At 35.6% G+C, this 23,453-nt stretch overlaps 1 protein-coding gene across 1 annotated transcript in view; it reads right to left on the minus strand.

Annotated features, from left to right (window-relative positions):
* DOCK2 (dedicator of cytokinesis 2) overlaps nt 1–23,453 on the minus strand; it is a 1,640,323-nt gene that overhangs the window by 1,265,205 nt on the left and 351,665 nt on the right. The window contains 4 exon segments of the mRNA XM_053718563.1: nt 765–862; nt 2,742–2,925; nt 10,736–10,839; nt 10,929–11,001. Coding sequence (XP_053574538.1) covers nt 765–862; nt 2,742–2,925; nt 10,736–10,839; nt 10,929–11,001 — 459 coding nt within the window.

The following is a 23,453-nucleotide window of genomic DNA, read 5'->3' on the forward strand; positions in this document are numbered from 1 at the left end:
TAATGCTTCTGGCAAAATATGGATTTTAAACACCTTTGTACTTACAAGAACTGATGTGTCTCTCTATTTTATTTACCCATTGCAGCCCCACTTTATTTGCCAAAAACAAAAAATAATCCTGAGACTAAATTACATAAAGGTTTTTCCAAATGGATTTTTTGACATCTCAACTGAACTGACTGTGGGAAGTCTTCAGTTATGCATTTACTTCCAATAGCTCATTGGAATATCTTGTTCAAACACCATGCTGACTTCACTTCAATGTGCCAACAGTCATTTTAATGAATGAAACAGCTATGATTTGTTTATCCAACTTGTAATGCTAGTTTACTCAAGGGATCCATGTTCAGATGGCATTGAGTCTAAAGTTAGATATATTGCAAGGCTCATTTGTTTTTCCATTACACAAAATTCTATGCTGCAGTGGAAGCCCCAATGCATAATTTTGTTCCGAGCACTTGCCAAATTGGTAAGGTAAGAATGTTCAGTATGCCTTATCTTCCCTGCCAATAGGATGCATGCACATACAGATAATGATTGTCTATATAACAATAATACCAAAATGTATTACTCAGTCCTGATTTGACTTTATTTTGCATTTATTATGTGATAATTATTGTCACAGAATGGAATACAAAATTTAAAGTAAATATGTTTGTTTCCAAATCGCTAGTAGTCAATATGCATTACATAACCTGTGGGCAGATGCCTACTAAACACTGTGGTAATCAGCACATAAACAAAAAACATAGACTTATCCATACTTTTACAACTTCTTCTCCATCCACAATCTTCAGTTTTTCCAAGTTTTCCTGCAAAAGCTCTGGCTTCATGCGCCACTTCAAAAGGCCGAGTAATCCCACTTAAGAATCAAAATGGAAAAATAACTTCTTTAAACAGCAATAACGCCAGTTCCAATCATTTTAATTTACAAAAAATGGGTGTTTCCAGGAATAAATCACAATTGTTAAAAAGACATCTTACCCACATGCTTTATCACTTGAAATGAAAGGGATATTACACTATGAGATTGTAAAATAAAATATTTCATTATGTGTACGTAAAAAACTAACAAAAAACTTTGCAATATACTTTTATTAATTGTTTAGTCTCCTTTTCCTGTAATTTAACTCTAAAATTGATGGTTTTCTTAATTCCACTGAGTTTCTATAAATAAATGGGTCAATCACTCCTGTTTAGGACAATTAGGGAAAGATATAAAACAGGCATTAAAAAAAAACTGCAAACTAGCATATTTACTGTTTTTTTATTCCTTTAATGCAGTATATATTTAACAAGTTGACTAAAAATTGTCACATGAACATTGGTATGTGAAAAAGGAAAATTATTTTACCTCAAAATGTCCCTAGTTACCTCATCTTATTAAAAAAATGTAAGCATCTTGTTCGAAGACTATCAAGAGTACAGGTATTTCTCATGTGCAGGAAAAGTCACTTTCCTTTTCTCCTCAAGTCAATAAATAACTCTAAAAACTTGCAAAATTCAAATAATGTTGATTGCCTATTTTTTTTTTACCACATACATGAAAGTAGGAGCTGAATGGTAACTGCTCACAGAGATTATCTAAATTTACAATAAATAATTTCCCAGGTATAAGTTTTCTTTCTTATTGTTGTATCAAGCATAAAATAATTAAAGATGAGTAACATGCCCCTTTATAACAAATGAATTAGGAAAGCCACATACACAAACAAACACACACAGCAATAATTCACATAATATCACATATGTAACCCTATATTTCATTAAATAAACTAATAATCTGTGATAATTAAAAAAAAGTAAGTAATATGTCTATAAACAGTAAACTAATAGCTCTTACAGTTATTTAATTATGTGAAATGCATTTTAAACACTCTTTTAATATAACTAAAATAATAAAGAACCATTATAGTAGTATATTTTCTTATATTTTGTTGAATAAAAAGAGTTAGAACCACATGGACTGCAGGTGCACATCTGATCAACATGTGAAAGCATACAGGAACCGTTGTTTCTTAACCTCTCCGCCAACTCTGAGCAGGAGGTTTAAAGTCACCCTGGACTAGTCCCACTGGGGTGATTGACAGCTCTGCTCTCACTCGATTAGCAGCGTGAGAGCAGAGGTTGGCATTGCACAAACAATGATAAATGGGGAAGTTTGATAATTGAGAACCTGTCCACCTGCACATTGATAAATGTGGGCCCAGACTACATAAAAACATTGTAAATATATTTTTTTAAATATAAGACTATTTAACAAGTAAAAACAAACAAAAAATGCTTAAGGAATTGCTCACATTGTTTTTAAAAAAAACATATTATTTATTTACAAAAATCCACAGTCTTTAATGGTGTTTTTCTCTTTATAATAAAATAGATACATTATATTTTATATTTTTAAATATAAGACTATTTAACAAGTAAAAACAAACAAAAAATGCTTAAGGAATTGCTCACATTGTTTTTAAAAAAAACATATTATTTATTTACAAAAATCCACAGTCTTTAATGGTGTTTTTCTCTTTATAATAAAATAGATACATTATATTTTAAATATTTAGATATTAAAGATTCAGAAAATATATTTCTGACCCCAAAATCTACTTTAAAATTGTTACTTTACTGTCTGAGATAAATTGCCTGTTAAAAAAAGGGTTCAATTAATTGCAGTTAAACTTGAACATACAAGAACAATACATATAGTTTTTCATTAGAGATAAATGGTTTAATTAGCCTACCATTCTGAGTCAATTTAGTTGAACAGACAAGTGTTGCAATAGAAAAAGAATCCCGTGAACTAACAGAGAGACCTCCAGAGCTACCGCTGTTTCTGTTGAACGTCAATCCTTTACTGTCCAGTTGTTGACGCGTTGAAGGAAGAGCTAAATATGTATTTGCATCCTCCATTTTCTTGCTGTCACCCTAGTAATAGTAAAATAAAATGTATTAAGGCGTACAGGCCAGATGTAAAAAACACAGAAAAAAATTATAAACAATAAATTAAAATATTAGCTAAGTAAATTAAAGTGCAAATGTCATAATATATAGCACAATATGTTGCAATTCATTCAGCAATATTGCATCATGAAACTCCAGATATATCTGCAGTTCTTTGTATGAAACCAAATTTGTGTTTTCTTGACAACTCTGGTTCTGATGGCTGACCTGATGATATACAAAGTATTTAGGTTCAGTTGAAAATGCTACCATTCATATACTTTTCTAAACATTGTTTTACTTGCATAAACAAATACTTGAACAGAAAGGGTTAAGAAAGTATGGAAATGGCAGTGATGGGAAAAGGAATAAGAGATAACTTCTACATTTGGTCTCCCTTAAAAAAATGGAAGAAATGTAATCACATCTCTAATATTATCATGTTTTACTGTACAAAATAAATAGGACTCCATTTATCATCCTGTGGACAGACAGGTTCCCAATTAGGGAATCTGGTAGCTGTGAATGCAGGTAATGGTCAGCATCGCAATGCTCTCATTTATCTTTGCATGAGCAGCTGCTCGTACAATGCCGATCCATGCTTTTGCGCGGCCAATCACATTCAATCAAGGATGTCAATTACCCTGGTCAGACTAGTTTGGGACGATTTAAATTACCGATTTAGAGCTGGCGTAGAGGATATGAAACAGTTGTGCGATGACCGCTGCTTCTTAACTTTCGGCTGCAGGCTCACTCATGCGAGTCTGCACGGAAAGAGCTCCAAAGCTGCATCTGCAGCTTGATAAAAGGAGCCCATAGTGTTTTGTTAACAGAACTTTACTCCAAACATTCTGACCATTTTTGAATGAAAAAAACAATTTTATATATATATATATATATGTATATATATATATATATATATATATATATATATATATATATTGCAAGCACATGGTTATAAAACAATTATAAGACAATTTCATACAGGTATACCTCACTTTACAGCGCTTCACTTTACAGCGATTCGCTAATACAGCGCTTTGTGGAGCTGAAGTTCAACCTCCAAGGATTTTATACCAGTGCTGTAATCTTCGTGAGATTTCAAGACAAGTGACTGGCACCATTTTATTATGCTTAGTTCACTCTGTTTACAGCATTACAGTGCAATCTGTGTCTCAGTGCTATTGTACTACAGTGATTGTCACTATTTTACAGGTACAGTATTTATTGAATACTGTGCTGTGCGAGTGTTAAACTAAACTTAGCGCTATTGTACACCTAATATATGTTAGTTCAAACATGTTTTTACGTTTTTAAACACACTGGCAAGTGAAAAGAAAGCGAAAACTGCCTTGTTTCACTTTAAGGCGGTTTTCACTTTACAGCGGGGCTCCGGTCCCTAACCTGCTGTATGAGCGGGGTATACCTGTATTCAGGTTTTTGGCTTCCTTTCAGATGAAAACACTTGTTACAGCTAGAAAAAAAAATACTCTGCAACCAGAGGGGCGAATAAAAAGGTTGAAATTTGTGGGTTTTGGGTGATAGAAACTTCCAATATGATCTCTATAACTTCCCAATTTAACATTGGATGATATGCGAGGGAAAGGGATGGTTATTTATTTTTGCTATGCTGGGTTTTCTTCCTTTTAAAATGTGAGGTCAAGTTTTGTACTTGTCATGTTATGTCCAGTGTAATCATTTACAATTAACTCAAATAAAAATAAAAATAAATTTAACCTGGTTTTGCATTGTTGGAGAGCTCAGCTTGGAAAACCTTAGGACTAAGCATCAGAAAAAAGCTCACAGGTCACACTTAAAACTATAGGAGGATGTAGGTGGAATAGGACATAATTTGTAAACATTTATGTGAAATATTTTGCAAGCATGTTAATGGGCATTTGTTTGTTAGTCTGTGTTAAAACTAGAATGGGGCATGTGCAAAATGTGTTTCCTCATTATAATTATAGTATTTTCTTAATCAGCTTTTTATCTATCACAAGAAATTTGTAGTTAAATATTTTAGATAGAGTATCTAAGAATACATATATATATACATACTAGTCGATAACCCTGCCCTGAGGGCAGTCTATGTTTAAAAAAATACAAACCCCAAAGGTAATATTACAAAAAAATAAAAATGTAAAATTTCAGAAAAAAATAAACAAAGCTATCCAAAATAAAAATTTCAACCTAAACTAATACCCCTATAAAAATAAAAAATCCCTCCAAAATAAAAACACCCCTTAATCTAATACTAAAATACCAATAGCCTGTAAAAGGGATTTTGTAGGGCATTGCTCTAAGTTAAACAGCTATTTTACCTAAAAAATTACCAATTACCCCCTAACAGTAAAACCCCCCACCCAACCAACCCCCCAAAATTAAAAAACTAAGTCTAAAAAAACCTAAGCTACCCATTGCCCCAAAGGGGCATTTGTATGGGCATTGCCCTTACCTTGGGCACAGCTCTTTTACTGCCATTAAAAGGGCAATTAGCTCTTTTACAGCGCAAAAAAACCTTAATCTAAAAAAAAGCCACCACAAAAAATATATATTTTTTTAAATCAACCAATAGGATAAGAGCTACTGAAATCCTATTGGCTGTTCAAATCAGCCAATAAGATTTCAGTAGCTCTTATCCTATTGGCAGAGCGCCAGTGATCTAATTGATTGTGGTTTGGGGGCCAGGATGGATAATTTGAATGCAAGGTACCCCATAAAAATGGGGTATCTTGCATTCACTCTTCAGTGTGCGGTGGACGATCACATGAAGAGGAGTTTCCACGCCGCTGAGGACCGCTGCCGCTTAGGACCACAACTGAAGATCCACGTATCGGGGAAGCCAGCTCCGCACCGTGCCATCTTCACTCCGGATGAAGATAGAAGATAGAAGATGATGGAGCCGCCTGGAAGAAGACCTTCTCCGTCGGACTTCAGGAATGGTGAGTACCTATTAGGGGCTTAGTCTTTTTTTTTTTTTTTGTTTGTTGTTTTTAGATTAGGGTTTTTTGGGCAGTAAAAGAGCTGAATGCCCTTTTAAGGGCAATGCCCATACGAATGCCCCTTTAGGGACAATGGGTAGCTTAGGTTTTTTTAGTGTTAGGTTTTTTATTTTGGGAGTTTGGTGGGTGGGGGTTTTTAACTGTTGGGGGGGACTTAGTATTTTTTACATATAAAAGAGCTGTCTAACTTAGGGCAATGCCCTACAAAAGGCCCTTTAATGGCTATTGGTAGTTTAGTTTAGATTAGGGGGTGTTTTTATTTTGGGGGGGTTATTTTTATAGGGATTAGGTTTAATTTTTTTTTATATTTGATAATTTTGTTTATTTTTTTCTGTAATTTTAGACTTTTTATTTTTTGGTAATTTTAGATAATCTTTTTTGTAATTTAATGTTAGGTTGTATTTTTAAATTAGTGTTAGGATTTTTTATTTTAATTGTAACTTTATTTTATGTAATTGAGGTTAATTTAGGGGGTGTTAGGTTAGGGGGCTAAGTATTTAAATTAGTTATTTGCTTTGTGGGGGGGTTGGCGGTTTAGGAGTTAATAGGTTAAATAGGTTTATTGTGATGTGGGGGTTTGGCGGTTTAGGGGTTAATAAGTTAATTAGGTTTATTGCGATGTGGGGGGTTAGCGGTTTAGGGGTTAATAGTTAATTAGGTTTATTGGGATGTGGGGGGTTGTCGGTTTAGGGCTTAATATTTTAATTATGTTATTTGCGTTGTTTAATTTGCGGATTAGGGTTAATTACTTTATTAATTTGCGATGTGGGGGGTTGGCGGTTTAGGTGTTTGTCAATACTTCCTGCAGGCGGTTAGGTTTTTTTTTTTTATGCTTCGTGCGGGCAGTTAGGTTTTTTTATTATTTTGTGCGGGCGGTTACGTGTTTTTTTGTTATTTCCTGCGGGTGGGTACTTTTTTTTTGTTATTTCGTGCGGGTGGTTACGTGGTTTTTCCTTAATATTTTGTGTGGGCGGTTACGTGTTTTTTCCTTAATATTTTGTGTGGGCAGTTGAGTGTTTTTTTTCTTAATGCTTCGTTTGCCTACGCTGCAACCAGGCGGATTCTTTTGGCTGCGCGCACAGCCAACATTCCTTTAAAGATGTGTGTGCAACTGGTGACGGATGCGTTACAAAGGTGATTATGGTATAGATATATATGTCTCAAAAGAAAGAAAAGTGTGACCCTTGCACTGAGGATTCAGTGTCTACAATGTACTAAGCTGCCAAAATTCACCTATTGTGTTTACTGGATCCCTTTCAACCCAGAAAGACAATGCATATAGAACTCTAGAACAAAAAGGAAAATTGTGAATTAGCGCTGGACTGTATATTCCCTAAGATATTTATATATCTGGGTACTCAGTATGTAGATCAAGTCTTAGTAACAGAAATCTGTATATAGAATGAGGACAAACGAAGCATCGGTAAACAAACCCTAAATATTAGGGTGGTCCACTTCTGATAATATCATAAAACACACATATACAAAATCAGTAAATATGTATAATAAACATCAGAGAGAAAGTCCCAATGAATAATAGTTTGTAGTGGGTGAACATAATCAACAAAACAGTTCATAAAGTGTAAAGAATGGAGAACAAGGGTCCTGGTCCCTTTAGGGTGTCTACTTACACTCTTCTACCTCAATCTGTATGAGGTAAGGGCGGCACAGTGTAGAGATAGTCTGTCACAGACACCAGGCAGGTCTTGTCTTCCAATAGTATCAATTCTTGTCCAGAGATACAGTCATAGTTTACTAAAATTATGACCATGGATAGCCTTGTACGCTGCAAACTCAATTTTAATACTAAAAACTCCAAATAAGGTGAGTGATGGGTGGAGTTTTACTTGAGTATAGAGTGCTGTTCTGGGGACCAATCTTAGATAAACTGTTCACTGGCAAACTCAGCACATCGCATTTGTAATTAACCTGACCAACTATAATAAGGAAACTCCACCCATCACTCACCTTATTTGCAGGAGTCTGCAGCGTACAAGGCTATCCATGGTCATAATGTTAGTAACCTATAACTGCATCTCTGGACAAGAATTGATACTATTGTAATTCAAGACCTGCCTGGTGTCTGTGACAGACTATCTCTACACTGTGCGGCCCTTACCTCATACAGATTGAGGTAGAAGAGTGTAAGTAGACACCCTAAAGGGACCAGGACCCTTGTTCTCCATTCTCTACACTTTATGAACTGTTTTGTTGATTATTATTTATTGGGACTTTCTCTCTGATGTTTATTATACATTTTTACTGATTTCGTATACAGTATGTGTGTTTTATGATATTATCATAAGTGGACCACTCAAATATTTGGGATTTGTTTACCAATGCTTAGTTTGTCCTCATTCTATATACAGATTTCTGTTACTAAGACTTGATCTACATACTGAGTACCAGATATATAAATATCTTAGGGAATATACAGTCCAGCGCTAATTCACTATTTTCCTTTTTTCTACACACACACACACACACACACACACACATATATATATATATATATATATATATATATATATATATATATATATATATATATATGCAAATTTCCTTGCTCCCAGGATTTTTGCCCTGCATCTAGTATTGGCCATGGACCTATTGCTTCCTAGTTACATTTCTGACTGTAGTTAATCAGCTATCTCTGTATCTGCAGGGTGTAAGCACTAGTAATAATAATCATATTTATTTTAATTTCTCTAAAAAAAAAAACAATACATTATGAAAAAAGCTGCTCTTTACTTTTAAAGTAGTTTCTTTTGTGATCTTAGTGTCCTTTAGTAATTATGCATTTTTTTTGTTTTTAATACATTATTTTCAATACAAGAAAAAACAAACATAAAATTACCACTCAGGACCTAAAATAATCCCACTAGTAGAGATTCAGCATCCTGGAATTACACATCCGAGAGAGAATGCTTGTTTAACATGCATTAAAAAGCTGTAAGAATCTATTACTCTGGAACAAATATGGCAAGTAGATTTCAGTGCCTTGGAGTTGCAATCTAATTAGCTGAGAGTGCTAATATAAAGTCTTTGTGGAACATAAAGTAAAGAACATCTACAATATGTGGTGTAATAAAAATGGAACCATCACTGTGTGTTTAACAATAAAACAAGTAGTAATCACTCTACATTGTGCAATAGATCAGTTCAAGTAACAATAAATCGCCGTTGATGAACTGACCAGTTACATAGAAAGGATTAAGTACAGTTAAAAGTGCATAAGCAAAGCATTTTCCTCTGCTCAATAGTCTATCTGCAATATAAGCTTTGCAAAGCAAAGGTCAAAATACTAAACTCCCTCAAGTAAACAGAATATATCATAACAAAGATGATGGTATTATATGCAAATATGCTCAGTTAAGCAAAACAAATAGAAAAAATGTCAACAAACATTCCCTATAAATTGGCTTGCATACAGCAATACAAGTGCATATAATGAGAGGTTACTTGCAGTAAAATAAAAAACGTTTTCATAATTAAATAACTAAAGGATAATATAATACAGAAGAAGAATTGTTAAAATACTTTATTTATATTGTTGCAGCCAGAGGACACAATGTTTCGACATTTAAAAGGACATTGTAGTGCAAAATTACATTCTCAAGTATGTACCTCTGACCTTGAAAGTCTGGGTGTTTAACCCATAAAACATTGTTAAATGCATAGTTAAAGCCCCCTTTTTGAGTTGCAGATAACTGCTGGTCCAAAGGAAAAATTCTGGTAATTGATCGTGTTGTGCAACTGCTACAGCTGATAGGCTCACTGTCAATGTCTGCTTGGGACCAGCAGTTCCATGTGGCTCCCAAGAAGTGCTTTATTTATGTGTTTAACCACTTTACAGGAGTTGAACAAATAGACTTGTAGGGCCAGTAGTGCTAAAATGACACGTTCTAACATGTGTTACATGTTCATATGCCATGTGGTGATAAAAAAGTATCTTTGTGTGTTTTTATTTGGAAGTGTTCACAGTAAATAATAATAATTTTAAAGAATCCTAACAAATTACTAAGATCACTTGGAAAAAAAGCATTAAATTATGATAAATCACTTTTTACTTTTTTTAAAACTTACATTGCTGAATGTTAAAGAGATAGAAAGGTCAAAATTGAAATGTGCACGGCTGCATTTAATGTTGAAATATAAGCATAGTTGCAAAATACTTCCATTAACAAAGTAGTTCTAGTAAAATTTATAACTGTTTTTTAGTAGCATACGCACATATCCTGGAGGTCCGGCTTCTAAGCTTACATTCCAGCTTTTACAAATAAAGATATCAAGAGAACAAAACAAATTGATAATAGGAGTAAATTAGAAAGTTGCTTAAAATCCCTCTATCTGTATCATGAAAGTTTAATTTTGACTATACCCTTTAAATACTGTGTTGCAATTCATTGAAACCAATTAAAATTAAATGTCACAGTTAGGATTCTTTATTTTCAAGAAAAAAAATGTTTACAACCTATTCTTCAAACTAAAATGTTGTACTTTGCTATTAGTTTAACGGGTTGTACACAGCTTGACAAATACAAGGAGCTAGGTAAGCAAATCTCCATAAATTGTACTTTTGACTTCTAACAGTGTTTTGATAATTCTATATATATATCCACGTGTACACACCATTCTGTAGCTTGTAAAAAAAAATGTAAGGCTGGCTCCTAGATTTTTGATGGCTCCTGAATTTCAGATAAATGTCAGTTATAAATTAATCACATTAAATTTGAATACATATGCTTAACGTCTAGATTTAAATGTATTATAAAAAGCAAAGTATACTGTACCTTTACAACAACCAAATCATGAGCACCATCCTGCAAAGTTGTACCATCTTCCTTCATTAGTTTCACATATGACATAGCAAAATTGCGTTCTCCCCTGTCTTTTGCTAGAAGGAATTAAAAAATATAAATGTATTACATGCAAACAAACATAATTTAAATTGCTAATTTAGAAGCCAAATGGAAATCTCCTTACATTCCTGTGATGACCTGTGTCTGAACATGAATCTCAGATGTATCCGCTGCATATCTTCTATTGGAACCGCCACCTGTTCCAGAGCAAAACAGATATCATGAAGGAACAGTCTACTCCAGAATTGTTATTGTTTAAAAGGATAGATAAGATAATCCCTTTATTACCCATTCCCCAGTTTTGCATAACCAATACTGGTATATTAACCCCTTAATGACAACTGACGTACCAGGTACGTCATGCATTAACAAGCAGTTAATGACAATAGACGTACCTGGTACGTCAGTTGTCTAACAGAGTGCTGGAAGTGATCACAACCACTTCCAGCAGCTCTGAGGGTATTGCAGTGATGCCTCGATATGGAGGCATCCTGCAATACCCCTTTACAAGCTTCCGATGCAGAGAGAGACACTCTGTGGCCCTCTCTGCACTGGTAGCGATGGTGCCGATGGTGCAGTTTGACCGGGTGGGAGGAGGGAGCGTGTGCGCGCGTGCACGATGCACGCGCGTGCACGATGCACGCGCGTGCACGAGGGCGTGCACGTGGACACGCGTGCACGTGGACGCGCGTGCACGTGGACACACGTGCACGTGCACACATTAGCCACACTGACACCAATTTTCCATATAAAAGGATCTGGGAGGGGGTGGGGGTATTGTGGGGGGGCTGGGCTGCTACACTACAGAAATAATTAAAAATAAAAATAAAAGTTAAAAATAAAATTAAAATACTTTGGTTTGTGGGGCCAAACTGGGTACTGGCAGACAGCTGCCAGTACCCAAGATGGCGGTAATTAGGTAGGGGAGAGGGTTAGAGAGCTGGAGGGGGGATCAGGGAGGTTGGTGCTAAGGAAGGGGTTCATCACAACTATTATTTAAAAAAAAAAAAAAAACTCTTTTATTTAGTACTGGCAGACTTTCTGCCAGTACTTAAGATGGCGGGAACAATTGTGGGGTGGGGGAGGGAAGAGAGCTGTTTGGGAGGGATCAGGGGGTGGGATGTGTCAGGTGGGAGGCTGATCTCTAAAATTAACCCTGCAAGCTCCTTACAAGCTACCTAATTTAACCCCTTCACTGCTGGGCATAATTCACGTGTGGTGCGCAGCAGCATTTAGCGGCCTTCTAATTACCAAAAAGCAACGCCAAAGCCATATAAGTCTGCTATTTCTGAACAAAGGGGATCCCAGAGAAGCTTTTACAACAATTTCTGCCATAATAACACAAGCTGTTTGTAAATAATTTCAGTGAGAAACCTAAAATTGTGAAAAATGTAAAGGTTTTTTTTTATTTGCTCGCATTTGGCGGTGAAATGGTGGCATAAAATATACCAAAATGGGCCTAGATCAATACTTGGGGTTGTCTACTACACTACAATAAAGCTAAAATTAACACTACAAGCTCCCTACAAGCTCCCTAATTAACCCCTTCACTCCTGGACATAAAACACGTGTGGTGCGCAGCTGCATTTAGCGGCCTTCTAATTACCAAAACGCAACCACAAAGCCATATAAGTCTGTTATTTCTGAAAAAGGGGATCCCAGAGAAGAATTTACAACCATTTGTGCCATAATTGCAGAAGCTGTTTATAAATAATTTCAGTGGGAAACCTAAAGTTTGTGACAAAATTTGTGAAAAAGTGAACTTTTTTTTTTTTATCGCATTTGGCGGTGAAATGGTGGCATGAAATATACCAAAATGGGCCTAGATCAATACTTTGGGATGTCTTCTAAAACAAAATATATACATGTCAAGGGATATTCAGGTATTCCTGACAGATATCAGGGTTCCAAAGTAACTAGCGCTAATTTTGAAAAAAAGTGGTTTGGAAATAGTAAAGTGCTACTTGTATTTATTGCCCCATAAATTGCAAAAAAAAAGCAAAGAACGTGCAAACATTGGGTATTTCTAAACTCAGGACAAAATTTATAAACTATTTAGCATCAGTGTTTTTTGGTGATTGTAGATGTGTAACAGATTTTGGGGGTCAAAGTTAGAAAAAGTGTGTTTTTTTCCATTTTTTCCTCATATTTTATCTTTTTTTTTTTTAGTAAATTATAAGATATGATGAAAATAATGGTATCTTTAGAAAGTCCATTTAATGGCGAGAAAAACGGTATATAATATGTGTGGGTACAGTAAACGAGTAAGAGGAAAATTACAGCTAAACGCAAACACTTCAGAAATGTAAAAATAGCCATTGTCATTAAGGGTAAGAAAATTGAAAAATGGTCCGGTCATTAAGGGGTTAATACACTTTTTACCTCTGTTCCACCATCAAAGATATCTACCAGCACTAAGACTTCCTTCCAAGTACAAGCTCAAAGCTAGCTAGATGAAAATGTAGAAACCCCTACAAATATAAAAGCAGGAAGAGAATTATCCAAATCATGGATATAAACCCTCAATGGAGTCACGAGATCTAACAAAATCAGCTGATCAAACTGTTATCACTCAGAAACAATAACACCTTTTGCTTCAAAAAGCAGCACAGACCCATACAGGATTTGCTAACAGCAGAGCTTGGGGAGATGAACGTCCAGCACAATAACAAATAAATAAGAAAATATAAAATGGTTAAACCCAATGCTGACATTGTTAATGGTATTTGTATGTGTATGTTTCACCACATATTCTACTTGCATATGGAACCAGTATAATTACATTTTTGTATATCCCCTGCGTGGCATAAAATCAGACAAAGAATAAGTATATAATCAGCATTGGAAATAAATAAAGTTTTTTTTTTTAAAACAAAACAGTGTCTAACTGTGAGAAACTGTATTCACTGAGATAAGAGGCAGTTCAAAGGCTTAGAAATTAGCATATGAGCCTACCTAGGTTAGCTTTCCACAAAGAATACCTAGAAAGCAAAATAAATTTGATGATAAAACTAAATTGGAGAGTTGTTTAAAATTGCATGCCCTATCTGAATCATGAAAGTTTAATTTTGAAGTAGACTGTCCCTTTAAGATAGAAGATAATGTGAAATATATTTCAAGGTATATAAACGCTCAAATTAAACTTTTAAAGTTAAGACAGAGCATAGACTTTAAAGAGACATTTCAGTTTACTTCTATTATCAAATTGACTTCAAAAATCATCAACGTTTCAGACAAATGTCCTTAATCATGCATTTGTCCGAAACATTGCTGATTTTTGGAATTTGGCTCAATAAAAGCACTTTATTTTTGGTAACTTGGTGGTGCGACTATAAATTGTTTGTTACCTTTACTGGGGGTATTGTGCAGTGCCCCTTAGTTTGCACACTGTGTGAATCCCAGGTGCTGGATCTTTGGAACTTTTTATCAAATTGACTTCATTATCTTGGTATCACTTATTAAAAAGCTCACTTAGGGAGGCTCAGGAGCAATAATGCACTTTTAGGAGCTAGCTGGTGATCGGTGGCTATGCACATATGCCTCTTTGGCTCACCAGATATGTTCAGATAGTTCCTAGTAGTGTATTGCTGCTCTAGAGCTAACTTTGGTCTCAATCACAATCTATCGTCTGTGGCTTTTTAGGTTATTTTTCTGGCCAAAAAGTATATCTTTTAATTCAACTTCACTTTCCCACACTTGCAAATGTGTATTCAGTTCCTCGCTGAAAGCCCTATTTCTCTTATGAAGCTGAAAAATTCTCACCAATCACAATCCATTTTAAAAATATATTTTCAAATCCTTTTTTAGGCTAGTTTTCACTTTTCCAATTCTGTTATGCGAGACAAAAAAGTGTCACAAAACACATTAAAAATACATTTAAAAGTACAGTTACACTCATATTTACAATATCTGATACATATTATTAAGAGAAAATATTGCACAAAAAAAGTTATAAGGGCTCAAATAAATAAGGTCTCATGTGTTAGGAAAAAACGGACTGCAGAGGGCTTTAACATAGAGATACATACATATACATGTCTAAATAGTTATATGTATGTATGTTTATATGTGTATTTATGTATTTACAGACATATATACTCATACAAACACATAAATACATATGTATACATATATAGACATATATAAGTGCATACAAAAAAGGAAGAAACGGAACCTCTGGTAGGATAAGTTAAAAGTTTTCTTTATTTGAATCCATTAAAACACACATCATAGCAGACTTGATGTAGGCTGTGGCCGTGAGATCCGATGATGCGTTTCGGCTGTTAAGCCGTAATCATAGTGCATTGGAGCCTTTTGCAGTCAAGTAGATAAAAACATGAAAAACATATTTATGCAATATTCATATTTAATAAAGGGTTATACTGTGTTTTTACTATAAATATTTCATATTCCAATGTTCTGCACATAACAGAATATGTTCTATGTATTTTTAAATGGGTATTCCTATATCCATCTATCTATCTATCTATCTATCTATCTATCTATCTATATATACTCCATAAAGTGGATCCACCCTCCTCCAGCTACCTGGGTGCAAATATGTATAGAAACCAAAGAAAATGCACTCACAGCAGTCAAAAATGTATTGACGTTTCGGGGACTAATATATCCCCTTCATCAGAAAATAAAAATGTATTCTGATGAAGGGGATATATTAGTCCCCGAAACGTCAATACATTTTTGAATTATTGATATCACAAAAACCCTGTGAGTGCATTTTCTTTGGTTTATATATATATATATATATATATATATATATATATGTGATTTGTTACACTAATGAGGGGAAGGGTTTTTGACTTTGTATCTGTATAAATATTTTCACTGCTCACTTTGTATTTGTCTGAGGAAGGGGTGAATACCTCGAAACGTCACGCTAGTTATATGTGTGTGTGTGTGTGTTTAATTATGAATAAATAGAAAATATTCTGCTATGTGAAGAACATTGTAATGTGGAATATTCATATTTTCAAGTTGGGTTAGAGCACTTTGTGGCGTTTGTGCGCGAGTAGGGTTTTAGGTTTCTTCCACTTCACTTGCTCCACTGACTTCTATGGGGGAATATGTTAAAATGGTCAGAGAATTTTAACTTCCGCTTTTTGTGCACGTCCAGTGAGCGATAGTGCAAAATATTTTCACTTTCAACTTTTAATATGTGCGCTAGTCCTCAGTCAGAAAGCCAAAAGCCATTTCAGGAACAAATTGCTGATAGATTGTGATCAATCCCAATGAGATAAACTCCTTTGCAGGGGTTAAACATCTAGTTATATGCAACCAATAGTTCAATAATAAAATTGGATTGATCAAAATATGTTGTATTGTGGAGCAATGGAAATAGGTAAAATGTGTGGCTAATGATTGGTGGCTATACACATATGCCACTTTTGAGTAGCACAGCAAACATGCTCAGTTGTGAACCACTAGTGAATTCCAGGGTTAAAACACATAGCAAAACTGACCAAATTACAACATCAAAACAAGATGATTAAGCAGTCGAATTATATCATGAGGACTATCTATCAAGCTCCGAAACACAAGTTATAAAGACCACTGCTCCATAACCCTGTCCGCCTGCTCTGAGCAGGCTGACAGGAATCGCCGCAATTCAACCAGATCGAGTATGATCGGGTTGATTGACACCTCCCTGCTGGCGGCCCATTGGCCACGAGAACTGCTGGTGCAATGCTGAATACGGAGAGCATATTTGTTAAATTGGCCTCCAAAAATACTTTAATGACCTATATGCAAATAAAAAAATAAATCAGAAAGCAAAGGAATTATTTTGGAAAAATATTAATCTTCCACAAATTTCTGAGGAGAATTTGCATATGCTTAATTCACCTTTATCTGACGAAGAAGTTAAATCTTCTATAAACTGGCCCTTAATAAAACCCCTGGTCCTGATGATCTACTGGGGGAAATGTACAAAATCCTGGAAGATAAACTATGTATAACTCATCTAAATATTTTAATAAATCTAGAACAATATTGATTCTTAAACAATGTAAAGACCTAAATTCAATGGATTCGTATAGACCTATCTCTCTTTTAAATGTGGATTACAAAATCTTAACTCAAATTTTGGCAAAGAGACTCCAATCGGTTATTAATACTCTGATCCATCCGGACCAGACCGTTTTTTTTTGGGGGGGGTAGAGCATTAATATCTTATATTAGGAAATTAGAAATAGCTTTAACCTACTGTGATATAGCTAATAAGGAGAAGTCCTTTTTAGGAGAAGACGCTGCTATCATCACACTCATAAAGCATTTGACTCGCTGATATGGGATCATATGTTTACTATGATCAATAAGTTTGGTATTTCAGGCAATTTTTTAAATGTTATCCATTTGTTGTATCGGTCCCCCACATCGGCCCTCTCTATTACTATATCTCTCTCAGATAAGATTGTTTTGAAACGTGGAACTCGTCAGGGGTGTCCTATTTCCCCTCTTCTTTTGAATTTTTCATTAGAACCTCTGGCTACTTTTCATAGGAATATGATGGCCTTTTGATATTTACACAAAATCTAATAATCAGTAAAATCTTAGAGGATTTTCAATCTTTTTCAGGATTTAGTATTAACAAGACAAAGACTGAGATTCTCTGGCTAATTAAACATATTAATTCACCTCAAACCCCTTCTAAAGAGGCAAAAGACTTTATCTCATACTTAGGCTTAAAATTTTCATGTGACCCCAAACTCTGCTATTCATTAAACTTATCTACCTTGATCACCTCCTTAAAGAAGGACACTGACAGATGGATGAATTTACCTTTATCAGGGAGAATTAATTTAATCAAAATGGTTTGCCTTCCAAAATATTTGTACATATTTCAGGCCCTTCCCTTACTTCTAGTAAAGAAATATGTAAATTTAATTAATAAATACATTAGGCAATTTATTTGGAATAAGCAAAGATCTAGAATAGCTATGAACCGCCTGTATGCTCATTAAGATGCATTTGGAATGACATTATCAGATATTGAAATTTATAATATTGCTACAAATGTCAAATATGTACTTGACTGGTTCATAGATGCAGGATATTTTCCTATTTTAGAAGTAGAAAAACAATTGGTGGCACCATTATCTCTTAAATGTTTTGCTTATATATCACCTAACAAGCTACCCAAAAAAATTAAGAAACTCACACTTATAGAACTTTTGATACAGGCCTGGCAAAATATTTTATGTTAAGCTGGGGATTAATTACAATGTATCTTCTTTCTTAAACATTAAAGGAAACCCGAATTTCCTGATGGTTTCGATTCTGCAATATTTGAGAAATGGTCGCAACTAGGTGTAAACTATATAGTTCAGTTACTTAATGGTGAAAATAGTAGAGTTAAAACATTTGATGAATGTAAAAATGAGTTGGGGATTGCAAATCATCAATTTTTCTCCTATCTACAACTTTGCCACTATGCCAATCAATTACTAATGTATCCGAATGCAGATTGGGACAATTTGGTAGTAAAACAATTGTCGCTCTTATTTCACCAACAAAACTTTTCTATCACTACTACATACTCCTCTTTAATAAAATCCCAAGACAATAATAATTTCAGATATATCAAGAAAAAATGGGGAAATGAAGCTTTAAATCAAGAAGAGTTTGACCTATTGGCAACGTCAGACAAACGAGTAACCAAAGCGATGAATGGAAAATATTACATAGAACAGCATATTAAATTAATACACCAGATTTTTATAACGCATAGTTTTTTCTCACATTGGGTAAAAGATGAGGATAAATTAAATGCAGTTATGCTCCATTGTTTTTGGTATTGTCCAATAATTTAGAGATTCTGTGCAAAGATATAGTTTTGGGCATCAAAAACATTGAACTCTCATATATATTTATCTAAGTATAAGGTCCTTTTTCTAACAACCTTTGATGAAAATGGTAGTAATTCTCCTTTATTAAATACAGCTATTCTCCTTGTGAGAAAACTTATTTTGAAATATTGGAAATCAAAGAAAGAACCTAGATTATCAGAATTTAAGAATAATATCTCGTATCAATTTAGTTTAGAACAAGCTTAAGTATTGTTGGAGATGGAAGCCAACATTAAGAAGTTCCTTGAAAAATGGTATGATTATATTAAGTCACTAGATCTGACCACACAAAAATGAATTATCAAGTCGTTTGGAAATTCAATTTTTATGTTAAAAGCTAATTTATGAGGCGAATGGCTGTATCCCGTGGAAGTTTTTGTATGTTTTTACATGCTAAATCTATATTATTTGATATGTAAATGTATGATGTATGGCTTTTAAAAAAAAAAAAAGAAATCGGCTTTGCTTAGTTTCCTTTTGTGTATTGGAGGGAAGTTGTGTCTTCCAACCTCTAGTTATTTTTTGGTTTGTTTATTTATTCTTTTTGTGTATAATAATTAAGAAAGCTGAATTAAAGTAAAAGAATAAAAATGGAAAAAAACACACATAGTTCAGTGCAATAAATAAGTGAAATAATAAAATGTTCTAGCCTATTATAGTATATTATTTTTGCTTCTTTTTGTCTCTTTCAACTGAGCACGCAACCCAACAAAATTTTTTTTTTTATATTTACAAATGCAAGACATTTAAGTGATGCATAAATATAAATAGAAAGTAAAACAAGTAGAAAGATGATATTGGGCTAGACTACAAGTGGAGCGCTAATTTATTGTGCACCCACAAACGGGCAAATTCACCTATTTATGGGCGCGCTATAAATAACCAGCCATTACAAGTTGTTGGTTATTGCTGGTAAAAGTCCCCCAATTGCCCCCAATGTAAAGTGGTGTGTTTTGGTTTATTAAAATAAAATAATAATAAGCATCTTTATTTTTTAAAAATATAACTGCTAAAAGGGGTGTTAGAAAAATAACAAAATGTATGCTTACCTGATAAATTTATTTATTTCCGGATATAGTGAGTCCACTGCTTGAGTAATTACTGTTGGGAATGTCTCTCCTTGCCAGCAGGAGGAGGCAAAGAGCACAACAGTTAAACTGCTAAGCTAAGTATGACACCCTTACCCACAACCCCCAGTCATTCGAATGAAGGGAAATGGAGAAAAAGAAGTAACACAAGGTGTAGAGGTGCCTGAGGTTATAGTCAAAATAACAACTGTCTTAAAATAAAGTATGGGGCCGTGGACTCACCATATCTGGAAATAAATACATTTATCAGGTAAGCATAAATTTTGTTTTTCTTTCCTAAGATATGGTGAGCCACAGCTTGAGTAATTACTGTTGGGAACCAATACCCAAGCTAGAGGACACGGATAAATTGGGAGAGACAAGACAGGCAGTCCTAAACAGAAGGCACCCCCGCTTGAAGAAGCTTTCTCCCAAAAGAAGCCTCAGCTGAGGCAAAAGTATAACATTTGGAAAATTTGGAAAAAGTATGTAGAGAAGACCAAATTGCAGCCTTGCAAATTTGTTCCACAGATGCTTCATTTTTGAAAGCCCAAGAAGAGTAAACAGCTCTTGTGGAATGAGCCGTAATTCTCTCAGGAGGCTGCTGTCCAGCAGTCTCATAAGCCAAACGAATTATACTTCGTAACCAAAAATAAAGAGTAGTAGCAGTAGCTTTCTGACCTTTACATTTTCCAGGGAAACAGACAAAGAGGACAGAGGATTGGCGAAAATCTTTCCAAGGGGGAGCAACAGATATAAAGACAGGTCTTATTTTGACCAGGGCCTGACAAAAATATTGCTTATATTATATATCTGGCACATCCAGCAAATGTTTATTTATTAAAACAGATAAAGCAGAAATCTGACCCTTCAGGGTACTGACTGACAATCCCTTCTCCAGGCCTTCCTGAAGAAAAGATAAAATTCTAGGAATTCTAATTCTACTCCAAGAGTAGCCCTTGGATTCACACCAATAAAGATATTTACGCCATATCTTATGGTAAATCTTTCTAGTAACAGGTTTGCGAGCCTGAATAATGGTCTCAATGAACGACTCACCGACGCCCTCTCCTGTTTGATGAGCAATGACTCATGGAAGGAGAGCAAACAGAGGAGACAGGTATGACAACCTGAAAACCCAAGGAATCACCAGAGCATCTATCAGAACGGCATGCGGATCTCTTGACCTTGAACCATACCTTGGAAGCTTGGCATTCTTACGAGACGCCATCAGATCGAACTCCGGCACCCCCATTTGAGGACAAAGCTGGAAAACACCTCCGGATGGAGTTCCCACTCCCCGGGATGAAAAGTCTGTCTGCTCAGAAAATCCGCTTCCCAGTTGTCTACTTCGGAATGTGGATGGCAGATACACAGCAATTGTGGGTCTCTGCCCACTGAAGAATCTGAGTAACCTCCTTCATGGCTAAGGAACTTTGAGTTACTCCCTGGTGATTGATGTAAGTTACAGAGGTTATGTTGTCTGATTGGAACCTGATAAACTGGGCTGAGGACAAATGAGGCTAAGCCAATAAAGCATTGTAAATCACCCGCAATTCCCAGATGTTGATGGAAAGAGCAGACTCCTCCCGAGTCCCAAGGCCCTGAACTTTTAACAAGTTCCAGACTGCTTCCCAGCCCAACAGGCTGGCATCCATGATCATGATCACCCAAGAAGGTCTCCGAAAGCATGTGCCCTGAGACAGATTTTCCTGAGAAATCCACCATGGGAGAGAATCCCTTGACAACTGATCTAACTCTATTCTCTGAGATAGATCTGCTTGGTCACCATTCCATTGTCTGAGCATGCACAACTGGAGAGCTCTCAAATGGAATCGAGACAAAGGAATGATGTGCATGGAAGCCACCATCAGACCGATTACCTCCATACATTGAGCCACTAAAGGATGAGCAGTAGCCTGAAGAGAGAGGCAAGAGGAAATTATTTTGTTTTTCCTGAGCTCTGTAAGAAAAATCTTCAATAGAAAATCTAGTATGGTCCCTAAGAAGCCTACTCTTGTAGCAGGGGAAAGGGAGCTTTTTTCCAGATTTACATTCCATATGTGGGAACGAAGATTTTGCTTGTTGAAAAGATGGCGCCTGAAACAATATGTTGTCCAGGTAGGGTGCCACAGCAATTCAACGAGAATGGATCACTGCCAAAAGAGCCCCTAGAACCTTTGAAAAAAATCTGGGAACCATGGCTAGACCAAATGGATGGGCCACAAACTGGAAATGTTTGTCCAGAAAGGCAAATCTCAGGAATATGGGATGGTCCCTGTTAATAGGAACATGAAGATACGCATCCTTTAGGTCTATGGTTGTCATGAACTGAACCTCTTGTACTAAAGGAAGAATGGAGCGTATAGTCTCCATCTTCAAGGATGGAACTTTGCACTGGAACTGGAACTATTTCTTCCAGGGGGGAAATATGTTGTATACATTTCAAGAACACCTCTCTCTTTATCTGGTCTGCAGATAATCTTGAGAGATGGAATCTGCTTCTGGGAGGAAAAGTCTTGAATTCTGATTTGTAACCCTGGGATACTATGTCTACAGTCCATGGATCTGGGACATCTCGTATCCCAGCTTAAGAGAACTGAGAAAGTCTGACCCCCAACTGATCCGATCCCGGATTGGCGGCAAACCCTTCATGTTGATTTAGAATCAGCTGCGGGTTTCTTTGATTGTTTCCCCTTGTTCCAAGACTGATTGGGTTTCCAAGAAGACTTGGATTGTTCCTGCTTGGAATAAGAAGGGGAAGGCTTTCCTTTGTAGTTACGAAAGGAACGAAAATTACTCTGACGTCCGCTAGGCCTATTCTTCTTATCTTGAGGTAGAAAAGAGAATTTTCCACTCATAATATCAGAGATAATTTCTGCCAAACCGGGTCCAAACAAGGTTTCCCCCTGTAAGGAATCACCAGAAGCTTGACTTTAGAGGAAACGTCCGCAGACCAGGATTTCAACCATAACACTCTGCAGCTAGGACAGCGAAACTAGAAATTTTAGCTCCTAGTCTAACAAACCTGTAAAATGGCATCTGTAATAAAGGAATTGGCCAAGAGCTTTAATCCTATCTTGAATTTCATCCAAGGAAGTCTCTACTTGAAGACCAATAAGATGCCGCACTAGTCATGGTGGCAATACACACCGCAGGTTGCCATTGGAGACCTTAATATAAATCTTTTTCAAATAAGCCTCCAGCTTCTTGTCATCAGATCCTTAAAAGAGCAGCTATCCTCAATAGGAATAGTGGTTCTCTTTGCCAGGGTGGAAATAGCCCCTTCAACTTAGGGTACAGTATACCAAGGGTCTTTAATGAAGTTCTTGACAGGAAACATTTTCTGTTTCCTCTAGGTATTCTACCGAGGTATTGAAAAGCCTTAGGAAACAGCCCTTGAGAGGCTGAGAAACGTGTTGCTTTGTTTTTAATAAAGATTTGTTTTTATGATACACTTGCTGCTTTTTGGATTTTTTATCTCTTGTCCCATGGAGCTTGGAGTGGATCCAGTTTGCAAGGGAGCACAGTCTACTGGGCAGCAGCTAAGAAGTCCCAGTTTGTCTATACTGCACCTGGAGGTGCGCTACATGTTGTAAGTATTACCATTCCTTATCAATCTGCCTGTTTATACTGTACTAGGCTATGGTAGCTCTGCTTTCTAATTTTTATATAGGCACCAGTGACACACCTGTGCTAATCCCCTGTTCGGGTGCC

Source organism: Bombina bombina, chromosome 6, assembly GCF_027579735.1.
Source record: "Bombina bombina isolate aBomBom1 chromosome 6, aBomBom1.pri, whole genome shotgun sequence".
NCBI lineage: Eukaryota > Metazoa > Chordata > Amphibia > Anura > Bombinatoridae > Bombina > Bombina bombina.